Source organism: Ranitomeya imitator, chromosome 3, assembly GCF_032444005.1.
Source record: "Ranitomeya imitator isolate aRanImi1 chromosome 3, aRanImi1.pri, whole genome shotgun sequence".
Taxonomy (NCBI): domain Eukaryota; kingdom Metazoa; phylum Chordata; class Amphibia; order Anura; family Dendrobatidae; genus Ranitomeya; species Ranitomeya imitator.
The window spans coordinates 71,570,727-71,591,519 of NC_091284.1; the positions used below are offsets into that span (position 1 = coordinate 71,570,727).

General features: G+C 42.2%; 1 protein-coding gene across 2 annotated transcripts in view; it reads left to right on the forward strand.

Annotated features, from left to right (window-relative positions):
- The window catches only part of CADM2 (cell adhesion molecule 2), a 2,470,210-nt gene that overhangs the window by 2,326,223 nt on the left and 123,194 nt on the right, over positions 1-20,793 (forward strand). The window contains exon 8 of one of the 2 annotated variants that reach the window (XM_069760973.1): positions 7,026-7,130. The exons of the other annotated variant lie outside the window; for it this stretch is intronic. Within the exon in view, the coding sequence (XP_069617074.1) occupies positions 7,026-7,130 (105 nt within the window). The remainder of the gene's footprint in view (positions 1-7,025; positions 7,131-20,793) is intronic. 2 annotated transcript variants of the gene reach the window in all.

A 20,793-nucleotide genomic window follows, 5' to 3' on the forward strand; every position in this document is an offset into this window, starting at 1 on the left:
TCCGTTGACCTCATTATACTCAATAGCTTAATTGTGGTCTACTGGAAATCTGCTTTTTTTGGATAACCTGATAGAACCTTCCATGGAATCATGACTTTTTGGCACAAAGCTAATGAGAAGGCATCTGTAGCTGTGCTGCTAAATGTAATAGTCAATTATAGTTGTCTATTAAAGGGTGAAGGATAGAAACACAAAAAACAATGGAATGGAACTGAATAGGGAGAAGATACAGATTAGATATTATAAAAAAAACCTTTTTGACAGTGAGGGTGATCAAACAGTGGAACAGACTGCCATGAAAGTGTAGGATGCTGGCAGGTGCATAGGATGCAGTGACACACATGAGGCACAACAAGGGTTAACAGGTTATTTATGTATAAGAACAGTAATGGTACAAGCAGGGGTGTAAGGAATGTGATTGGAGGATAGGGGGAAAGTCAAATGCAATAGAATGTAACAGGTTAACTCATCAGTCTCTGTGCGCTGGAGGAAGGTGGCTGGAAGATCTCACGGCAGTGCCTCAGCTGATGGGAGATGTCTCCGATCCTGTCCCACAAATGAGCGATGCACTTTTCTCCTTGTGGCGACGAATCCTTCTTCGGCAAGTGATCTCCTGATCTGTGCGCCCAGTGAGGCAAGTGTGATGGTAGGTGACACAGAAGAAGAAGGAGAGAGTTCAGTGAGCCAAGCAACAGTAGGAGCACACAGTCCAGCGGACACAGCCACAGGCATGTGCCGGTCTGCAGCAGGCACCGCAGGGATGGGACTAAGCGGTGCCTCCACCGTGATGAGTGGAGCAAAGATCTGTACTTTATCCTGGTCACTATCTGGTGAGGAAGCCTCTCTGTATGGAGGGTAGGAAGCATCGGCAGTCTGGCTAGCTGGGGGTATAGGCACAGCTAGCGGGCATGGGTCTGTGAAGAGGGAGTTAACCGTCTTACGACTCACAAGTTCGGTCCCTGCCAAGTTTCCTGTCTTCCCACTCAAACTGCTATTTAAGTCCGTCCCGCCCCTATCAGTCAGGTGCCTTGTACTTCTCCGGTCAGTAGTCTCTTCCCCCTGCAACACTGGTGACAGCCCTGATGGTTCCGGCGCAGATACGCAGGAGAGACCATCAACTTGGTTCTCCTCCCTACAAAAGCTGGTGAATTCTTCTTCAATGGAAGTTTTCTTATAGAGACTGGACAGATATCTGTCTGGTTGGGCACAATGACTTTGGAGGCCCCTCTCAACTTTAACATTCTATAATTCTTTGATTCTATGATAGTGTCAAACTTTATTACTAGAGATGAACGTATCACATTGCACAACCCTGGTCCATGGTCCAAGTCAGTGATCTCTTGCCAAAGATAGGAGTTGTGCCAGTTTCCTAAGCTTATGGTTTCTCTGGCATAGCGTTTGATTTACCAGCCTGGAGTGTTGTCATATGCAGTGTGTAGTGCACAGGTGATGTTTCACCAGCTCGGCTAATCATACTTAGCTTGGGTTCCCAGAGGATGAGCAAATTCACACAGCTCCTATCCATGGCTAGTGATTACCTACCTCGACATACCTCGATTGTGCAAAGCGATCAGCAAATCTCTATTTAGCAGAACCATTGCCGAAAAGTATCATAGATAACAAGGAAGAGTTTCCCCATGAATTAGGTCAACTCTCTTTGGTACAACTGAACCACACGTAGTTCTGGGTGTTTTGATGAAACACAAAATGACAAGAGTCCATGAACCTTTTTTATTTCACAATGTTCGCTACTTTTGGCCACCTACTGTACAGGAATTTTCAACACAGCTTCATTAAAGTGAATGGATATTGCTGTTGTTTCCGCTACAGTTGGTGATAGCAAAAATAAATTGTGAACCCCAAACCAGACTTCAAGAGGCACTTTCTATAGTGACAAATTTCCTATAGAAAGAATGTGTATCTGCCAGAAAACATCTATGTCTCTCTAAATTCTGTATTGTATTACTAGTAAAATACAGCAATGAAATGACTAGCAGATTCATATGTAAAATATCTACTGTATGAGTAAAGGGGTACTGCTATGTTATCCATTAATGACTGAGGTTCAAATATCTGGCTCCATGTGGAGACCAGAAGCAGATGGAAATATGGAAACATCTTAACTGTTCTTCGTATTCTCAACTACCTGGGACCACCACATTGAACTGTTAGACCCCTTCAATTCTGGAACCTTTGCATATACTATTCAGGCTTCTGACAACTCATGTCCACATTTGATAAGAGTCTGACATCTAACAATAATGATGTGATTTTCGAGTGGTCAGTAATTGCCGAGACTGGTCATACTGCAGACTCTCTGGCACAATTACTGTTCTAATAACTATCAAAGCAGTTTATTTCCAGCAGAGAACTCATTGGGAAATGTAACAGCAAAACAAAAAACATGTAGACCAAATACATGATTACGAGCAAGCAGGGTACATTTAATTCTTTGGTATTCATGCTATGCTTCTGTTCAAGGAATTTAGGAACTGTTTTCCTATTAACATTTTCGCAATCTAGAGTTCATTCCAACTAACGTGCATTTAAAGTGAATTATTGGAAATAAAATGCATTATTTTCTAGTTAGCTTTAAAAACCTCTTCCAACACAACAGAGAAGTAAACTGAGCTATTGTGTCTGACTTAAAAGACGGACACCGCAGGAAAGGAGGAGAAGCAGAGCCCAAGGTTGCAGACTTTTCACTCCGTTATACTCAATGGCTCCATTTTGGGTCTAATGGAAATTTGCCTCTTTGTATTCTGATGGAATCTTCAATGGATTCATGGATGTGGGCAGGGCCGGACTGGTCTGGCAATTCTGCCAAATGCCAGAAAGGCCTGTCTGCTCGTGAGCTGCCTTGTCTGCTCGCTCTTAGCAAAATCTATGTTTAGAAGACACCCATACTGTTAAGAGATGGGATGGAGCACAAAGTTGCTGACTCTGTCACTTACCCCAGCAGCCACGGGTATCATTAGCAATATTGGTCTTGTAGGAAATCTTGCTTTCCTCCATCCAGGATAATATTAGTAATATATCCCATCTGGTGCTTGGGGATGGGGACGGCATGGGCTTGTTTGATTTCAAATGCCAGGACTGAATTTCAGTCCCAGTCCGTACCTGGATGTGGGGTACAAAGCTAATGTGAACGCATCCCTATCTGTGCTGCTCCTTCTAAATTTATTAGTCAATTATAGTTATTTTTTAAATGGTGAAGATAGCTTAAAACTTTAATGTTTATTAATAGAAATGAGAGGATCAGTTTGCACAAACCAAGCTACATGGTTCATATAATGTCTCTGGTCATTCATAGGAGCAGAGCAAAATTCTTTTCTGGGGGATTTTTCTAGAACCTTCAGTGGAATCATGGATGTGGGGTACAAAGCTAAGGTGAACGCATCCTTATCTGTGCTGCTCTTTTTATATAATTTTTATTTTACTCACATATATAGCGCCATTAATTCCACAGTGCTTTACAGACATTATCATCACTGTCCCCATTGAGGCTCACCATCCAAATTCCCTGTCAGTATGTCTTTGGAGTGTGGGAGGAAACCGGAGAACCCAGAGAAAACCCACAAAAACACGGGGAGAACATACAAACTCCTTGCAGATGTTGCCCTGGGTGGGATTTGAACCTATGTCCCCGTGACACAAAGCTGCAGTGCTACCCACTGAGCCATCGTGCTGTCCATTATTATTATCTTTTAATAGAAACTCATCTCTTGTGTATCTTGTCTTTCCAATTAATTATAGTTTTTTTTTAAAGGGTGAAGGATAGCTTAAAATTTTAATGTTTATTACTAGAAATGAGCGGATCGCATTGTACAAACCCGAACCGGACCAGTGCACAAATTACCTGAGCTTCTGGGCTCCCTGCCTGGTGTGATATCATCTGTGCGGTGTGCAGGACACAGCTAGTCATAAACTGAACATGGGATCCCGGAAGGTATGGAAATTCTCCTATCAGGAGCCATAGACTAGTGACGTGGACCATTAACCGAGGTGGCACGAAGCGATCCGCTCATCTCTGTTTATTACTTTATATAGAATATTAATGTATATTACTGTTTTGCAGAGGTGAATGGAATGATAATTCTGATAAAAATCATTATTGGTAGTATAAGTAATATCACTACTTGTTTAGGAGTAGAGCGTCCTATGCAGAGGTTACCCACCCTCCATCCATGACTACAGTATGCCAGCGGGACATTCTATTTAGTGATTGTCAGCCATCTTTCTAGTCACAGTCAGAGAGGGAATGCAGTCAATCATTGAGTCAATCACTTACCTCTGTTACAGAAGTGGAATTAATTATAATTCTGATGACAATATATATTATTATTATCATCATCATCATTTACCAGAAACCCATCTCTTGAATAACACATGGCACATAACCTCTTCTTGCAGTCATTGAATAGGAACCTTCATTAAGTACTTCTTTCATTAGATAGAAATATGATGTACAGGGCTGGATACTGTTCCGATATCAGAATTGTGGCCTGTAAGACATCATAACATGGTCGGGATAGATTGTGTCCACTGGACGTAAACTAAAAAGTTTTCTATAAGTTTGTGAAAAGTTAATTTTTTCAGAAAGGCAAGTAGAGGTTTGGAAAACTAAGTCATGCAATATGGTGGCGCAGAGTGTCAATATGGCTCTGTCTCTTTGCAGCGAAACCAACAATTATTCACCCAAAAAATTGTCCAGCAAAATATATATGAATGAATAGTATATACCTTTTTATATACAGGTTCGTGCTAAGTGATAGCCAATAAAAATATCCTGTGCAATAACCGCAATAAAAAACAGCGTCCTGTTACTTTTAAAAAACATCCAAGGTTCTAGCAGAATCTTAGATTAATTCAAGGGTTAATAAAGGTAAATGGCGCTTATCTTACCCCCACTGATGAGGTTCTTGAGGACTTGGGGACGACCACAGTAATGTCCTTGTGATAGGATGAGTCCGGAAAGAACTTCTTTAAGCAGGTGGCTGCCCCAGCCGGCTGCAGCCATCGCAAGCTAAACTTCGGGTGAGAGCGGGATCTTGCATAGCCGGCGCCACATGAAGTGTTAGCGGTGATTCCGGCTGGTGCGCAGGACCTTCCGTAACGTAGTGGATCACGTGACCACTGCTGAACCCGAAGGAGTGAATGAAACGCGGTAAGGACCAAACAACCAACGCGTTTCGGAGACACCTGTCTCCTTCCTCAGGGCTGGTCCTTACTCTGTGATGGTTGTCCTTATATAGCCTTCCATAATGTAAGTGGTTATTGGAAGCCAAACAGCTCCGCACCAATATTTAATCCTCTTGGTGCTACAGTGTCTAACATAAAAATCCACTTTGTTTCCTCCCTCGACATGGCTTTGATGTGATTCCCACCTCTCCAATGTGGGTGCTCCACTGCTTTGCCTGATATCACCATATGTTGTGCCAGTCCATTGTGATGCTCTATGAAATGTTGGGAAAGTGGATGTCTCATAAATTTGTTTTTGATGTTACGTATATGATCATTAATCCTTGTTTTCAGGGGCCTTTTTGTCCTCCCCACGTACATTTTTCCACAGGGGCATTGTATATTATATATTACCCCTGTCGTGGAGTGTGTGATAAAGTCCTTAATTTGAAATGCCTTATCACCTTTTCCAATTTTTGTGCATTTATGCACAATGGTCTGTTTACACATGCTACATTTTCTACATGGGAAGAGCCCTTTTAGTTTACCCTGAAAAATAGAGGACTGTTTAAAACAAGTTTTATTTTGAACCATAGGGGCAATCAAATTTCCCAAATTGTGAGATTCTTTATACACAAATCGGGGCTGGTTGGTGATTTTATCCCCCAGTATTTTATCATTTTTCTAAATGTGCCAGTGTTTGCTGACTATCTTGCGAAGGAGGTTAGAATTGGCATTATACTGAGTTATTATGGGAATAAAATTCATAATGTCTCTAGATGTGGAAACTGGATTGATGAGCTCCTGTCTGGATTTGGCAAGAACAGTTCCTTTTGATTCCTCCAGCATTTTTGCGCTAAATCCTTTCTCCAAAAATGTATCAGTATTTTTGCCTCCACATCAAAGTTTTGAGGCCTTGAGCAATTCCGATGAATCCTCCTAAACTGACTTTTTGGAATGTTTAACAACCAGCTAGGAAGGTGACAGCTATCCAGGGGGATGTAGCTATTCGTGTCAGTTGGTTTGTTAAAGGTACACATTTGAATTTTGGAATCTTCAATAAATATTTTTAAATCTAAAAAAAATAATTTCCGTGGTACTGGTGGTGAATGTGAACTTTAAAAAGGTTTGGAAAACTGCTAATGATTTCTATTGACAAATATTCGAATTTTCGGAAAAAATAGTACTAGAAATCAATCAGCTGTTTTGCTGGAATGCTACATCTAAAATATAATAGTCAATTATATACCCTTTCAGAAGTCCCCTGTGGATCAATAAAAGGGTCTTTATGATTGCTGCCCACCATTGACTTCTGCTTTAGCCAGGGAATGACTGCCGAGTACAAAATAAAAAACATGGAGTCAATTCTTCTTAGTTTTCATTGATATACACCAGAGGAAGTCACTGCTGGTGAAACAGTCGCTTTGCCGTGTGATTTCCATCTTTTAGCATGTTACTTTTTGCTTGTTTGTCTCCCACTTTTACCCAGCATGTTGTTTTATCCACATTTGACCTCCGACGCACAATCCATTGTACATGACATGGATGAAGGCTTGGTTCTTGTCAATTAAATTCACTCTCCATCGCATCAGATGGAATCATTTTTTGCCGTATCCAGTAAATGAAAAAACAATACAGCATTTTCAGTACCTTTTCAATGAAGCGAAATCTAAAACGAGAGTGATTTAATATTATTGAATGACCAGGTGTCTTGAGTACTTTGCTTAAGCATGTCTATGTTACCGTGTGTCTACATTACCCAGCTTAACCATTGTTATGATTTTTGTATGCTATGATTTTGTCTTTATGTTTCATGTCTCTTTTTATGTTTTCCCATTGACCAGAACCTTTATTTACAACCACAATCATCCCCCTTTTCACCACTGCAACAGTCAAAACCTCTGTTACCATAACACCCCGTTCAACCTCATCCGTCTCTGGCACCAAAGGTATGTTTGATCTACCATACACTTTGTGCTCTAATCTGACGCCAATTTCACTAACTGAGATGAGATAATTGACGTTAATTGGGTTTGAAATAAGTCAATGTTGGATCCGCTTGAATAACCACATTTCTGTTTAATTTCTGCTGTACGTTATTTGTTTCCACGTCCATGGAAGGGAACTTGTCACATCGAACATGGTATCTGATCTGTAGGCAGCAAGTTATAGAGGAGAAGGGGCTGAGAAGATCGAGATATAACATTATGGGAAATGATTTAGTATCTTATAATTTAATTACGTGTTGATTATATACTTACCAGTGGGTGGCCCAAGTTAAGATTGAGCACCCTCCCTGCCTCACTTTGCATAAAGTTATAGCGCTCAATCCCTAAGTGTTCAAGTGAGAGATTGAAAGTCATCTCTTTATATACAGTTCGAGAGGAAATCATGTGAATTGTGGAGTGGGACCGCCTACTGGACTTTAAAAAGGGCAATGATTTACATGAATAAAGTACAAATTTTACAGATTCCTTAAAAAGTATATATCAATCTACTCAGCTTCTGCCATATCACGTACTGCCTACAGAAACGTTTGCATGTGACAGGTTCCTGTTCGTGGTTCCAGCCATAATTGATATAGATTATTAGGAGGTATTTTTTTGGTTACATTTAGTTCTGAAAATTATGATGTTTGCTTTGGTTGTTGGAAACCATGCACCCAGAAGAAACCCGAATGCATCAGAGAACATGGAAGGAAGTTGGTCTGGAAATATTTTACCTTGGAAGCTTTTCTTTAATGTAATTACTAATTGTGAATACTAGAGTTTTTGGAGATGGGCGATTGACCCTAGGGAAAACTTAGAGATGAGCCAAAGTCTTTATGCATCATAGAGGTTTGGTTTTTCTCTGGATCAGCAATGAAGAAGAATAGACTGTACTTGATGGACCTATTTCTCCTTCTCGAACATTCTATAGTATGATACTTAGAGGAGGACATATAATTGATGCGGCTGCACGGTGGCCCAACATGTAAGAGGCCTCTACCACCTCCAAACCAGCAAGGATCTTCTGTCGTAGAAAGAATTATTGGGCCCATACACTATTATTGCACAAGTGTCCACCACTGGTGATACTATAGAGAATACTTCATTATATAGATTTCCCTTATGTATATAGGGAAATAAAGGTATAAACACTAGAACTAAAAAATTGAAAAAACTTTATTAAATACCACATAACAATAAAATGCCATGAAACAGTAAACAAATAGGGAACAACAATAAAAACAAATCAAGCACAGGAGTAGCACAATGAGCACCTCACAATACCAGACGTAAGTATATATTAGCATATGTAAATAGCATATTACTATAGTCTAGACACCAAGGGTATAGCTATACATTCTAATGTGTTAAACAAAAAGACTCCATTACTCGAAGCACATGGCTATCCTGGAATACAAATGAGCATATGGGCAAAACAATCCACATTGGTCATGGGCTCAAAACGGCATACACCTACCACTGTGTACTCATGTGAGTTGCAATAAGCTATAAAAATAGTGCTGCCTAAGTCATGCCCATATCCAACAGTAAAGATGCATAAAATAAACTTAATGTGCATAGCCCATAACTACAATAGCTACCCTAAGTCACTATTCCATTGGTATGTTCTAAGTAATGGACCATATCCATACTTCCATATAACAAAGCATTGGTGGTGAACTTACAAGAGGATTTGCAGGAGGTGCCGTGCGTCTGTGCTGAGACCCCGACAGCGCCGTTTCGCCACTTCAGGCTTCTTCCTAATGGGGGCGAGTATGTTTGTGCATGCTAAAAGTGCTCGTACTTAAAGGGCAGTAAATTCAGAAAATCCTGAACAGCTGTTGTGACTAGCGGCATCACGGATTAATAGAACGGCGCATGCGCCGGTATTCGGCCGCCCGTGTAAGGCTTGTGGTCTCCCAGCAACCCGCCCCTGGCAACCAAGCGTGTAACGCTCGCGTCACCCAATGGACGGGGCCAGGAGCCACCATGCGGCCAAGACCGGGGCATGCGCACTAATCCGAGCACCGTCATCTAACAATGTGAGTATCGCTGCAGGGGCAGAGTGTGGCTAGACGGGGGCGTGGCAAAGACTGATGCTATGTACTGGCAGGCCGTGTATGAAAGAAAAAACGTCACTTCCAATGCCAGACTATTTACTTAACTACTGGGTAATAACTAACAATAGTGTGACCCACCCACCACCCAGCAAGGCTAACCATAACAATAGCTATAAAGCTCAAACGTAAATACTAAGATTGTAATCTAAATTAACTAAATAATGGACTTAAGATACTGTCACACTAGACGATATCGCTAGCAATCCGTGACGTTGCAGCGTCCTCGCTAGCGATATCGTCCAGTGTGACAGGCAGCAGCGATCAGGCCCCTGCTGGGAGATCGCTGGTCGGGGAAGAAAGGCCAGAACTTTATTTCGTCGCTGGACTCCCCGTAGACATCGCTGAATCGGCGTGTGTGACACCGATTCAGCGATGTCTTTGCTGGTAACCAGGGTAAACATCGGGTAACTAAGCGCAGGGCCGCGCTTAGTAACCCGATGTTTACCCTGGTTACCATCCTAAAAGTAAAAAAACAAACACTACATACTTACCTACAGCCATCTGTCCTCCAGCGCTGTGCTCTGCTCTCCTCCTGCTCTGGCTGTGAGCGTCGGTCAGCCGGAAAGCAGAGCGGTGACGTCACCGCTCTGCTTTCTGGCTGCCCGGCGCTCACAGCCAGACCAGAGAAGCAGAGCGCCGAGGACAGACAGCAGAAGGTAAGTATGTAGCGTTTGTTTTTTTACTTTAACGATGGTAACCAGGGTAAACATCGGGTCACTAAGCGCGGCCCTGCGCTTAGTTACCCGATGTTTACCCTGGTTACCGGCATCGTTGGTCGCTGGAGAGCTGTCTGTGTGACAGCTCTCCAGCGACCAAACAGCGACGCTGCAGCGATCCGGATCGTTGTCGGTATCGCTGCAGCGTCGCTTAGTGTGACGGTACCTAAAGCCTATATATATTGAGGGAGGTAGAATCTAAAGTCAGATTATTTTCATGTTCAATGGGAAAATCCCTTTGTATCCAACAACAGGGTATATAGAATACAGGCCCATAATACAACTTAGCTAGTGTCACTGAGCAAATATAACTCAATCATATGTGCTATATACATAGACTATAGATAATGCCAAGTATAGATAACAGTAAATATTTCCTAGACACAACAAATTGTATAAGTCTTATTGTCCCTGATGCAGATATAAGTCAGATGCAGATAAATATATAGGTACAGGAGATGATATGTAAATTTTGATTGACGATATTCTGAAATCACTGGTTGCCAGGGGCGGGTTGCTTGGAGACCACAAGCCTTACACGGGCGGCCGAATACCGGCGCATGCGCCGTTCTATTAATCCGTGACGCCGCTAGTCACAACAGCTGTTCAGGATTTTCTGAATTTACTGCCCTTTAAGTACGAGCACTTTTAGCATGCACAAACATACTCGCCCCCATTAGGAAGAAGCCTGAAGTGGCGAAACGGCGCTGTCGGGGTCTCAGCACAGACGCACGGCACCTCCTGCAAATCCTCTTGTAAGTTCACCACCAATGCTTTGTTATATGGAAGTATGGATATGGTCCATTACTTAGAACATACCAATGGAATAGTGACTTAGGGTAGCTATTGTAGTTATGGGCTATGCACATTAAGTTTATTTTATGCATCTTTACTGTTGGATATGGGCATGACTTAGGCAGCACTATTTTTATAGCTTATTGCAACTCACATGAGTACTCAGTGGTAGGTGTATGCCGTTTTGAGCCCATGACCAATGTGGATTGTTTTGCCCATATGCTCATTTGTATTCCAGGATAGCCATGTGCTTCGAGTAATGGAGTCTTTTTGTTTAACACATTAGAATGTATAGCTATACCCTTGGTGTCTAGACTATAGTAATATGCTATTTACATATGCTAATATATACTTACGTCTGGTATTGTGAGGTGCTCATTGTGCTACTCCTGTGCTTGATTTGTTTTTATTGTTGTTCCCTATTTGTTTACTGTTTCATGGCATTTTATTGTTATGTGGTATTTAATAAAGTTTTTTCAATTTTTTAGTTCTAGTGTTTATACCTTTATTTCCCTATATACATAAGGGAAATCTTGTTCTATATAATGTTGTTAAGGTATTCAATATTTTCGGGATTTTTGTTACTCAGAGAATACTTCATGCAGATGAAGCCATTGTCACTAGATTTGACATATGAGCAAATAAAGTCTTAATTTCCTGGTCCAGTGGCCAGGGCAGTAGTCCATGTCCATTGCACTAGGAACCACCTTCTACCTGCCTGCATGCCTGGCTCCTCTTCTGATTAGCTTGCCTATCGTGATGTTGGGTGTGTATCGTTTCACAAAGACATCAAGCCAGGAAGGCTAGTCAAAATGGGAGTCACTGGTGCTGGCAAGAAGGAAACAGTTTAAAGAGCCACCAGTCCGTCCAGTGACCATGGAATATTGACTTTTCCAGCGGCCCAGGGTTCCCCGTATCTGTAAATGGCAGCTTATTACCCTTCAAGCTAACAATGGAACCACTATGTCATGAAAATTGTCCCAGTAATTGCAACTACTTCTTATTGATAACTACGGTAATTAAAAAAGCAATAGATATTATTGGCATGTGTAACTGGAAAATTCCCACAGTGGTTACTTATTCCCGATAGTCCACATGAGGCCCTATACAGCCCACTTATACAGGTTACACCAGCGCCAGCACCACCCCATGACTGAAACCGTGACCCCGGCCCTGACTGACACTGGCTCTGCATTAAGCACGGCTTTCCACAATGTATGCAGTAACAGAATGATATGAAATGACATGCAAAAACCATTGTGAATCAGAAAATAATCAATGACGTTTTATCTGTGATACACCTGTAACAATTATTTTACCACTTTTATTCATATCTGAGTGGATGAGTTCACCAAGGTCAAAAGAATGAAGCAATAGTTATTCCAATATCAGATACTGATTTCTTTCACATTTTCATTATTTTGGAGACCCGAGGTTCGGTCGTGTCCTCACAAGGTATTAGTTTAGAAAGTCTTCTGTGAGCCAAACACAGCAACGCATAACTGACCTCTAATCTAAGCTGATTCTTTGTGTGAGCTGGACCAGATCCAGATCGATCTTCAAAACCATTGTTTCCACTCACTAAGGGCTCGCTCACGTGCTCCATGATTACCTCTTCCGAGAGAATTGGTCAGTTTATTCCTTTATGTGAGAGAATCATATCACAGGTTCAGAGAAGAGGGAGAACTTAATTTCTCCATCTTCTTAATTTTTTGGGTCTGCATAAATCAGACTGCACTCAAATGACTTCCAAGTGCAGTCTAAAGTTTTAAACGCACCCATAGACTTTAATGGATGTTGTGAGAGCGAGTCAAGCAGTATCAGAAATGTTACTTTGGGTTAAGATTTTACGCACACAATTCTATATAGAACATTGCGTAATTTAGCATTATTCAGTGGTTAGTCTTACATACGTAACTCTGGACAGCCACTTTATGTGAGTATAAGTGGGCGGCCATGATAGATTTCACATTCTGAACCGTTCTCCAACGTGCAAAGTTTCTTAGCATGAAATTCGCACACAGAATTGCACCCATTCAGTTGTGCATTCAAAGCAATTCTCTCATCTCAGTGAACGTTAATGATTTAATGATTTACCAACCGGCTGTTTAACAACATGGAACGTACTTTTCATTGCATGCTCCCATTGAGGCATATAAATCAGACCGATACGTTTTCACCTGTAACGGCAGCAGAAAGCGTCTTCCTACATATGTGCGGCACCGAACTGCCCGGATGAATGGGAAGATATTTGCACATCACTGTAGTAATTAATCCCTTCAGTATATTTGAAGAAACAGACGTTTATGAGGGGTAATGTGACAAAGACCCTCTGAAAGTTGGGACTAGATAGAGACTTTTGCTGTGACCCAAGTCTCGTGGCCAAAGATCGCTCTATGCTGCCACGTCGTAGCATGTCGTAGGTATGTAAGATCTCAAGATCCTGTAATGGAGACAAGCTGGTGACCAAAAATCCATCTGTCATTTTGCGGCTTGCTGGTCACGTTACCAATATGGACCCATTCACTTCAATCAGGCTGGGAAGTAGCAGCGATACAGAGTGATTTTGGCTGCCCTTTTATCATATCTAACCCTGTAGCTCCAGCCCTATATGGCCCCTTAGACATGCACATGGGTTAAAGGGATGGTCCGGGCCAACATGATAAGTGTGACATCACTCTGTGTGACGGAGAGCATGTGAATCTAAGGCTAGCTTCACACTGGCATTCGGCAGGGATGCGGATGGCAGCCTTCTTCCTCCGTTAAGCCCCACCCACTGCCGAGCCTCTTCCTTCCGCTCTGGTTATGTCTGCATGCACCCTGCGCACCCTATCTTTATCATTTGATATGCAGGCCATGCGATGTATGCTGTTTAGTGAAGAGCCAATATACTCGTTGCTCGAAATTTCTCGAGCACGCTCGGGGGTCCTCTGAGTATTTTTTAGTGCTCGGAGATTTTGTTTTTCTTGTCGCAGATGAATGATTTACAGCTGTTAGCCAGCATAAGTACATGTGGGGGTTGCCTGGTTGCTAGGGAATCCCCACATGTAAAGAAGCTGGCTAACAGCTGTAAATCATTCAGCTGATGTGATGAAAACTAAATCTCCGAGCACTAAAAAATACTCAGAGGACCCCCGAGGATGCTCGGGAAATCTCGAGTAACGAGTATATTCGCTCATCACTAATGCTGACGCCTCTGCATACATCTTTTTGAAGCTGTGCCGACTGCTGCAAAATGCAACATATTGCGTTCGACGCAGGTCAGTGCAGCGTCAAAATGACGCATGCGGAGTCATGCGCATACATCCACATGGCCTGTGTACCCAATGTTAAAGATATGGCATGCAGGACACATGCAGAGGTAGGCGGAGCTGAAGGAAGAGGCGCGGCAGTGGGCGCGGCTTAATGGAGGAAGAAGGCTGCCATCCGCATCCCTGCCAAATGGAAGTCTGAAACCAGCCTAACCCAGTGCACTCACCGTGCGATTCCTCTCAGTACGCAGTGTGTGCACTGGGAAGATTCACAAGTCTGCAGTCACACAGTGACGGCAGCCCTTTCATTTTAGACTAGACAACCCCTATCAACTGAAAGAGTTTAATTCCTGCTATAGATCATAATGTTTCCAACTGTGCTGTACTTTTTATTTTGGTTTGCTCAAAGAGAATTAATCAGCAAGTTTTTGCTAGGAATTCTTAGAACACCATAATGTAGAGACAGAAACCCTGATTCCTGTCATGTGTCACTTTCTGGGCTGTGTTCTACTGTTTCTATAAAATCAGTGTTTTATCAGCAGGAGATTATCACTGCAGGACTACATGCCTTGTGCCTCCTAGTCCCATCTCACCCTCAGCACTGATTGGCTGCTTTCTATGAATATACATTGTACCCAGGGCATTGCTAATCAGTGGTGTGGGTGAGGTTATACAGGGCTGAATATTCCAAGATCTGCTAGATCTGCAGCAGAGGAAACTATGGCTCTTTAATAACTGCTGCACACTGGAGTCAGAGACTCCGTCCCTACCTCATGCTTCTCTCAGATTAAATTTCAAAAATCCAATAAAAGATTTCCTTCATGTATTTATTCAACATGCTATTCAGTGGCTCAATGTCATGTTACATTGATTATTTCCTCCTTTATCACAGGTTCAGGGTTTTCACTCTTTTGTTTTATTACTAAGGTGTCTACTATAGCAACATAATGAAAACGTTTGTGCAAATCATCTGCAGTTATAATGGAACTGGAAATCTCCAACTTTACATTTGAATACATAAGTGTTGGTTGATTGCATAAACTTGATTTATGTGTTTATGGGTTCAGTAAAATTTATATATTGTACGTACGGCTGATTGAAAATTAATCAGCTATTTATTGCTTAAAATAAATTTGTTGCCAGCAAACTGCATACATTAATAAATAGATTTCTTACAATGTCACCACTGTATACTCTTTTAAATCTTTTATGAATAGTTGAACACAATCTTCACGAGCCACCGCATGACTGTCCTCTGCTCAGTGTCCTTCTTCCCTGCTAAATCTCACTCTGCTAAGTATAAGCTGCAGCTGTCAGCCAGGCCGAGTGAGCAGAAACTGAATACACTTAGGTTCATGAGCTTTATCACAATTTAGAATCATAAAATGTTTATTTTAATATCAATTTCATGCTGCCATTCTGACATGCCTTTTCAAAGTAAGTACACCAGCCTCATTAGGTCTAAGGCATCTATTTATTAATGTAGCATTCTGTATGCATCCAAACATTATATTGGTATTTTTGTTGGGAGAGAGAGAAAGGGTGATCTTACTCGTTCCTATAGAAGATCCCTCTTTAACATGTTCCTAAACTGGACGCATTCGGAGATTTGTGAACCATCTTTTACAAGTAGATACATGCAAGTTTAATATATAAATATTTACTGGATTGTATTGATTGGTATCATGACAAGTTAAGAAGCTTAAATTCATTCAAGAAAGGTTAAGGGTAAACACAACTAAATGATTTTTGAGTGTCGAGAGGCAGAAGTGAGAAGGCATGGCTCATAAATGGAGAAAGAAGCATATTTCTCTGTTAAAGTGAACCTGGCAGCAGGATTTTGCTAAACAAACTACAGACACTGTCAGGTTGGCGGTGTTTAAGTGATTAATATGATACCTGGAGTGAAGAAATCCGTCTTGTGGTTCTTGTGTAATCAGTGTTAGAAGTTTTTTAGTTAATGAGATACTCGTGCTCCAGTGCAAGACTGTAGACAGAGTCTTATCTTCCTGCTCCAAAAAGCCAAGGAAAGACCTACCCACAGGCCATCCTGAAGCAGAAACAGTCTGTCTCAATGATGAGGAGCATGTTTGTGCTTCAGGGTGGCCTGTGGGCAGGTCTTTCCTTGGTTTCTCTGGCTTTGAGCAGGAGCAGAAAGATAAGACCCTTCCGACAGTCCCACCCCAGAGCACAGGCATTTCATTAACTGAAAACATCTAACACTGATTACACAAGAACCACAAGACGGATTTCTTCACCCCAGATTTCATTTTAATCAGTGAAGTAGCAGCAACTTGACAGTGTCTGCAGTTTAATTAGAAAAAATCCTGCTGACAGGTTCACTTTAAGATATGCTGCAAACTTTCTTATATTTATTTGCACTATTGCTGGAATGATGAAGACCATTTAAAACATTAATAAATTATGCTACAAAATGATTTTATGGGAAATACAAGTATTTATTAAAACAGACATGTTTGGAGCACTGATGGGTCATCTGAAAGTTATTTATACAGAGGTGTGAAGCGGATAGCTTCAAAACAGAAGTTTTGTCAGTCCGCTTGATGTGTCTCTGGAAGTAGCTGGAAACATACTGATTTTGGGTAGCAGCAGAAATCAGATTTCTTTTATACAGTTAAGTCCATTTAAAACTTCTAAAATGCTTTTCCCTCCTCTAGTATCTCAGCAAATCTCATTGGCATGCCTGAATTTGTGATTTTTTTTTGCTCAAAGTGAAAAACTTATCTTAGGGATGACAGAGACCATCTATAGGAACGGCTCAGCTGGTGGTCCATCTTTTTTTCTGGCATCACATCATAAACCGTTTTATCCTATGGCTCCTTTCCATTGCCGGCTTAGATAGAAGATTGTAGAAACCTAAAATGAGGACTTGTAATGAGATGGTCTGGGGAATGGGACTTTTTTACAGTTTGGTAGACTATTGTTATTTCTAAAGATTTCTGTAATATTGGTGTGAACATTATGTTGTGATGACAGATCTTCAAAAAGACACTTTTCTCTTATGTCATATGGTCCTAATCTTTCTAGGAAATTTCAATCCAAGGACCCACTGAAAACTCTTAAAAACACAAATTTTATTATTATTTCAGTAAAAATTGTTTCTTAAAAATGGAGAAGAAAAGCCGCTTTGACTTTAGAAACAATTCACTGTAAAGGAAGGGGAGAGTCAATAGTGGTCCATGGTTCCATGTACAACAGATTATCCACAACAGATATATGCCACAATGCATAAAGACCGTGACGCAATTTGAAGCTCATTGGTCTCAATGTAAAATCTTCACAAGGGCCCTCAAGTGTCATAGGTTTTTATTACTAATAGTCCTTTCATGTAGGTTAAAAGGGCCTTTGGGCCCCTCTGAGCTCCAGTGCCCAAGAGCGATTGCAACCCATGACCCGCACATGGAGTTAAGCACTATAAAAAGGGAGGAAGAATTGGACACGTAGCGGAGGGGGTGGGGATACACTGGAGGAATGGTGCTTGCCATGACTTATTCGCCAGCTAAATTGGGGATCCCTACATGACAGTGGATGTTAGCACCCTAGTTTGCCAATAAGGTGATACTGCTCCATCTCCTGTATGCCCCTAATGAAGTCTTATACCAAAATATAGATATCACCAAAGTACAAACAATTCAACTTGTATTTCATTAAATATAGTTTAATGCAGGGTCCATAAATTGCTATAAACCAGGTCTAATTTATATACAGTATCCACAATAAATAGAAATAAAAAGGATGAACTCAATGCATAGAAAGCAGCAAAATAACATGATAACAGTCTCCCTCTAAGACTTGGGTCACGCCACTGTTCTTCCCCCATCCGAGAAAATCGGTCCAATTATGCTAATCACACTCTGATCAGAGTTTGAGCAACAGAGGAAGCACCAGATGTTGTAGAGGGGTCAGCTGGGACATGCAGTTACACGGGCAGCGGATTATCATGTCACAGCAGCTGGAGTGCGTGTCTGGATCCCTAAACATATCCTTCTTGTCCAAATCAATTGTCAATAGCGGGAGGTGGCACTTATGGAGATGGTATAGGACCCCTCAGAGGCGCTCCTGTTGAGGTGGTGCCTGGGGGCCGGTGTTGGAGCGCCAGTGATGTTCATGGAATTTCAAGCAGCCAGACACACAGGTGAACTTGTAAACTTTACTGAAGACAGGGGACAGTCTCTCTCAGTTATAGGCAAAGTGCTGGTAATTCACAGTATAGGTTACACTGCATATGGTGCGTATGAAGGAAGGAGTCTTCTCCTTATGAAACAAGCAAGTTTAATGTCTCTCAGGGAGGCCGGGGCGCAGCCCTCATCACTTGTTATGGGAGGAAATATCATGTCCAGTCCAGGTAATATTATACTAATGGAGGGAACTTCATAGGTGGGCTCCTCATGGTGACACATTAGTAGTGTGTAAATACTTAATGTTTTGTCCTTACTGTTCCCTATTACAGGGTGTAGGTGGGAAAAAGTTTATGGTGTGTGAGAAACATGGATCTGGTTCTGGCTAGAAGCTCATCTGAAAACCAGTATACAGGAGAGCACTTGTCCAGCCTTATCTCCTGACTGTATGAGGCTTCATTCCTTTGTGCAGGTGACTATGTGGAGAAGGATGTTACCTCAGCGTGACCTGGAATGGATTGAGAGAGAAGTGGAGTTTCCTTGTGCTTCCTTGACTAGATAGGGCTAGACTTGTTTGCGCCAGCTCTCAGGAAGTGTGTGCACTCAGGTCGGACGCTCCTTCCAGCTGTTTCTAAGGCATCTTCTTGAGAGGAGATTAAACACCTAATGTTCATATGAATACATTGACCCATAGATGGCAACAAAGTACAATTTATTATGCACATTTTTGAATCCTCAGCGTACACACATGCAATGTATTACATCTCCTAATTCACAGAGCCCAAAGTTGCTCTGGTACACAGGAACAAATCTACTGCCAAGCGACAACTGTTTCACACAGCAGCAGTAGGACCGGTTACTAGGATACCACAGTGAGATGGCTGCGACTAATCAGCGAAAAGGTGGGACCGGAGCATCGCGAGCTGCAGGAAAAGCTACTGCGGAGGAAAAGGAAGGTGAGAATATCATGAATTTTTTTAAAAATTATATTTAACATTTCTTTTTACTATTGATGCCTCATAGGCAGCATCAATAGTAAAAAGGTTGTCACATAGGGTTAATAGCAGCGTTAACAGACTGCGTTACACCGTATTATGCCGCGGTGTGACGCAGTCGGTTTAACGGACTGCTACAATGCTATGTGGGTGGCGGGCGCTGACTGGGGGGTAGCATAGAGGGGGCACTGAGTGCAGGGGAGCAGGGAGTGGCCATTTCACGGCTGGACTATGCCCGACGCTCCCAAGAATGCATTGTGGTCTCACTAGATGATGTAGTGGTCTTGCGAGACCGCAATGCATGGACCCGAGCATCACGAGGAGCGGGAAAGGCCTGGACTGGATCCGGGGGGCTGACAGAAGGTGAGTATATAATGATTTTTTTTATTATTATTATTTTTAACATTAGATCTTTTTACTATTGATCCTGCATAGGCAGCATCAATAGTAAAAAGTTGGTCACACAGGGTTAATAGCAGCGTTAATGGATTGCGTTACCCGCGGCAAAATGCAGTCCGTTATAAACAACGAAGTGGAGGCGGGCACAACCGCCAGGGATCACCTATAGCATGCTACAAAGAGACACAGTGAAAAACCAAAGAAAAAAGGGTAGCATGCATATTAAAGGGATCACCACAAAGGTATACCAAAAAATATAACAATTTTATTGAACCACATATAATGAACACTACACAGAGCAATTAAAAACAATTAAAATTGCATAAACATTGCAAGCAGAATAAAGACCAGACCAATGATAAGGTCAAACCAAAGTGTCACCCTAAAGACTACCTAAAGGATAAAGAAATGAGCAACCCCCCGTGGCTAGAAAACGCCAAATACAAGGGCGTCCTATACTACCTGACAGAATATACCAGGTCTCCAAGGTAGAATCCCCATGTAAGAGATCAGGGCAATAGAAGATGGTGAGGTAAGAGGGTGACACCAGGCACAAGTGCCCAACGTGTATCGCCAGTAAACTAACTTCCTCAGGGGCAATATCAGTAGTGTCCTTATCGGGTGGTTAAATACCTTTTAGAATAATTGGCAGAGTAGAGTCAGCTGGGGTCAAGAGGGATCCGGGCATAATCCGAGTGGTGAGCCATAATCCCAGGATCGGAAGTAAACACAGCATGCCCGCAATTGCGCAGTACAAAGGAAGGATCAGAGGTTCCATTCCGGATCGCCCGCCAAAGGGCAAATGCGCATGCGCCAAATCGGCGCACGTGCAGTGCGCTCACAGTGGGTGCATCATGAATACTAGGCCCATCGGCCAAAAATGCCAGCACATGCGCAATGTGGCATATAGAGTCGCCGTCCCCTGTCCCAAGGCACCCACCCAAGGCCCAGCGCGCATGCGCAAACAAGCGCATGTGCAGTTGGCCGAGGACGGGCACCGAGAAGACATAGGGATAGGGAAAAAGATGAAAACTAGTGGCACACGTGAGGGACGAAAAAAGGAGGATAATTATGTACATCCATGTGTAAGACCGGAGTGATATAATAGAGGGACACCCGGTCCAAAACACGACAAGCCCGCACCTGCGCACTAAAGCAAGTGAGGTACGGGTCCCCTGTCCCAAGATGGCCGACCAGGGCACAGAGGCA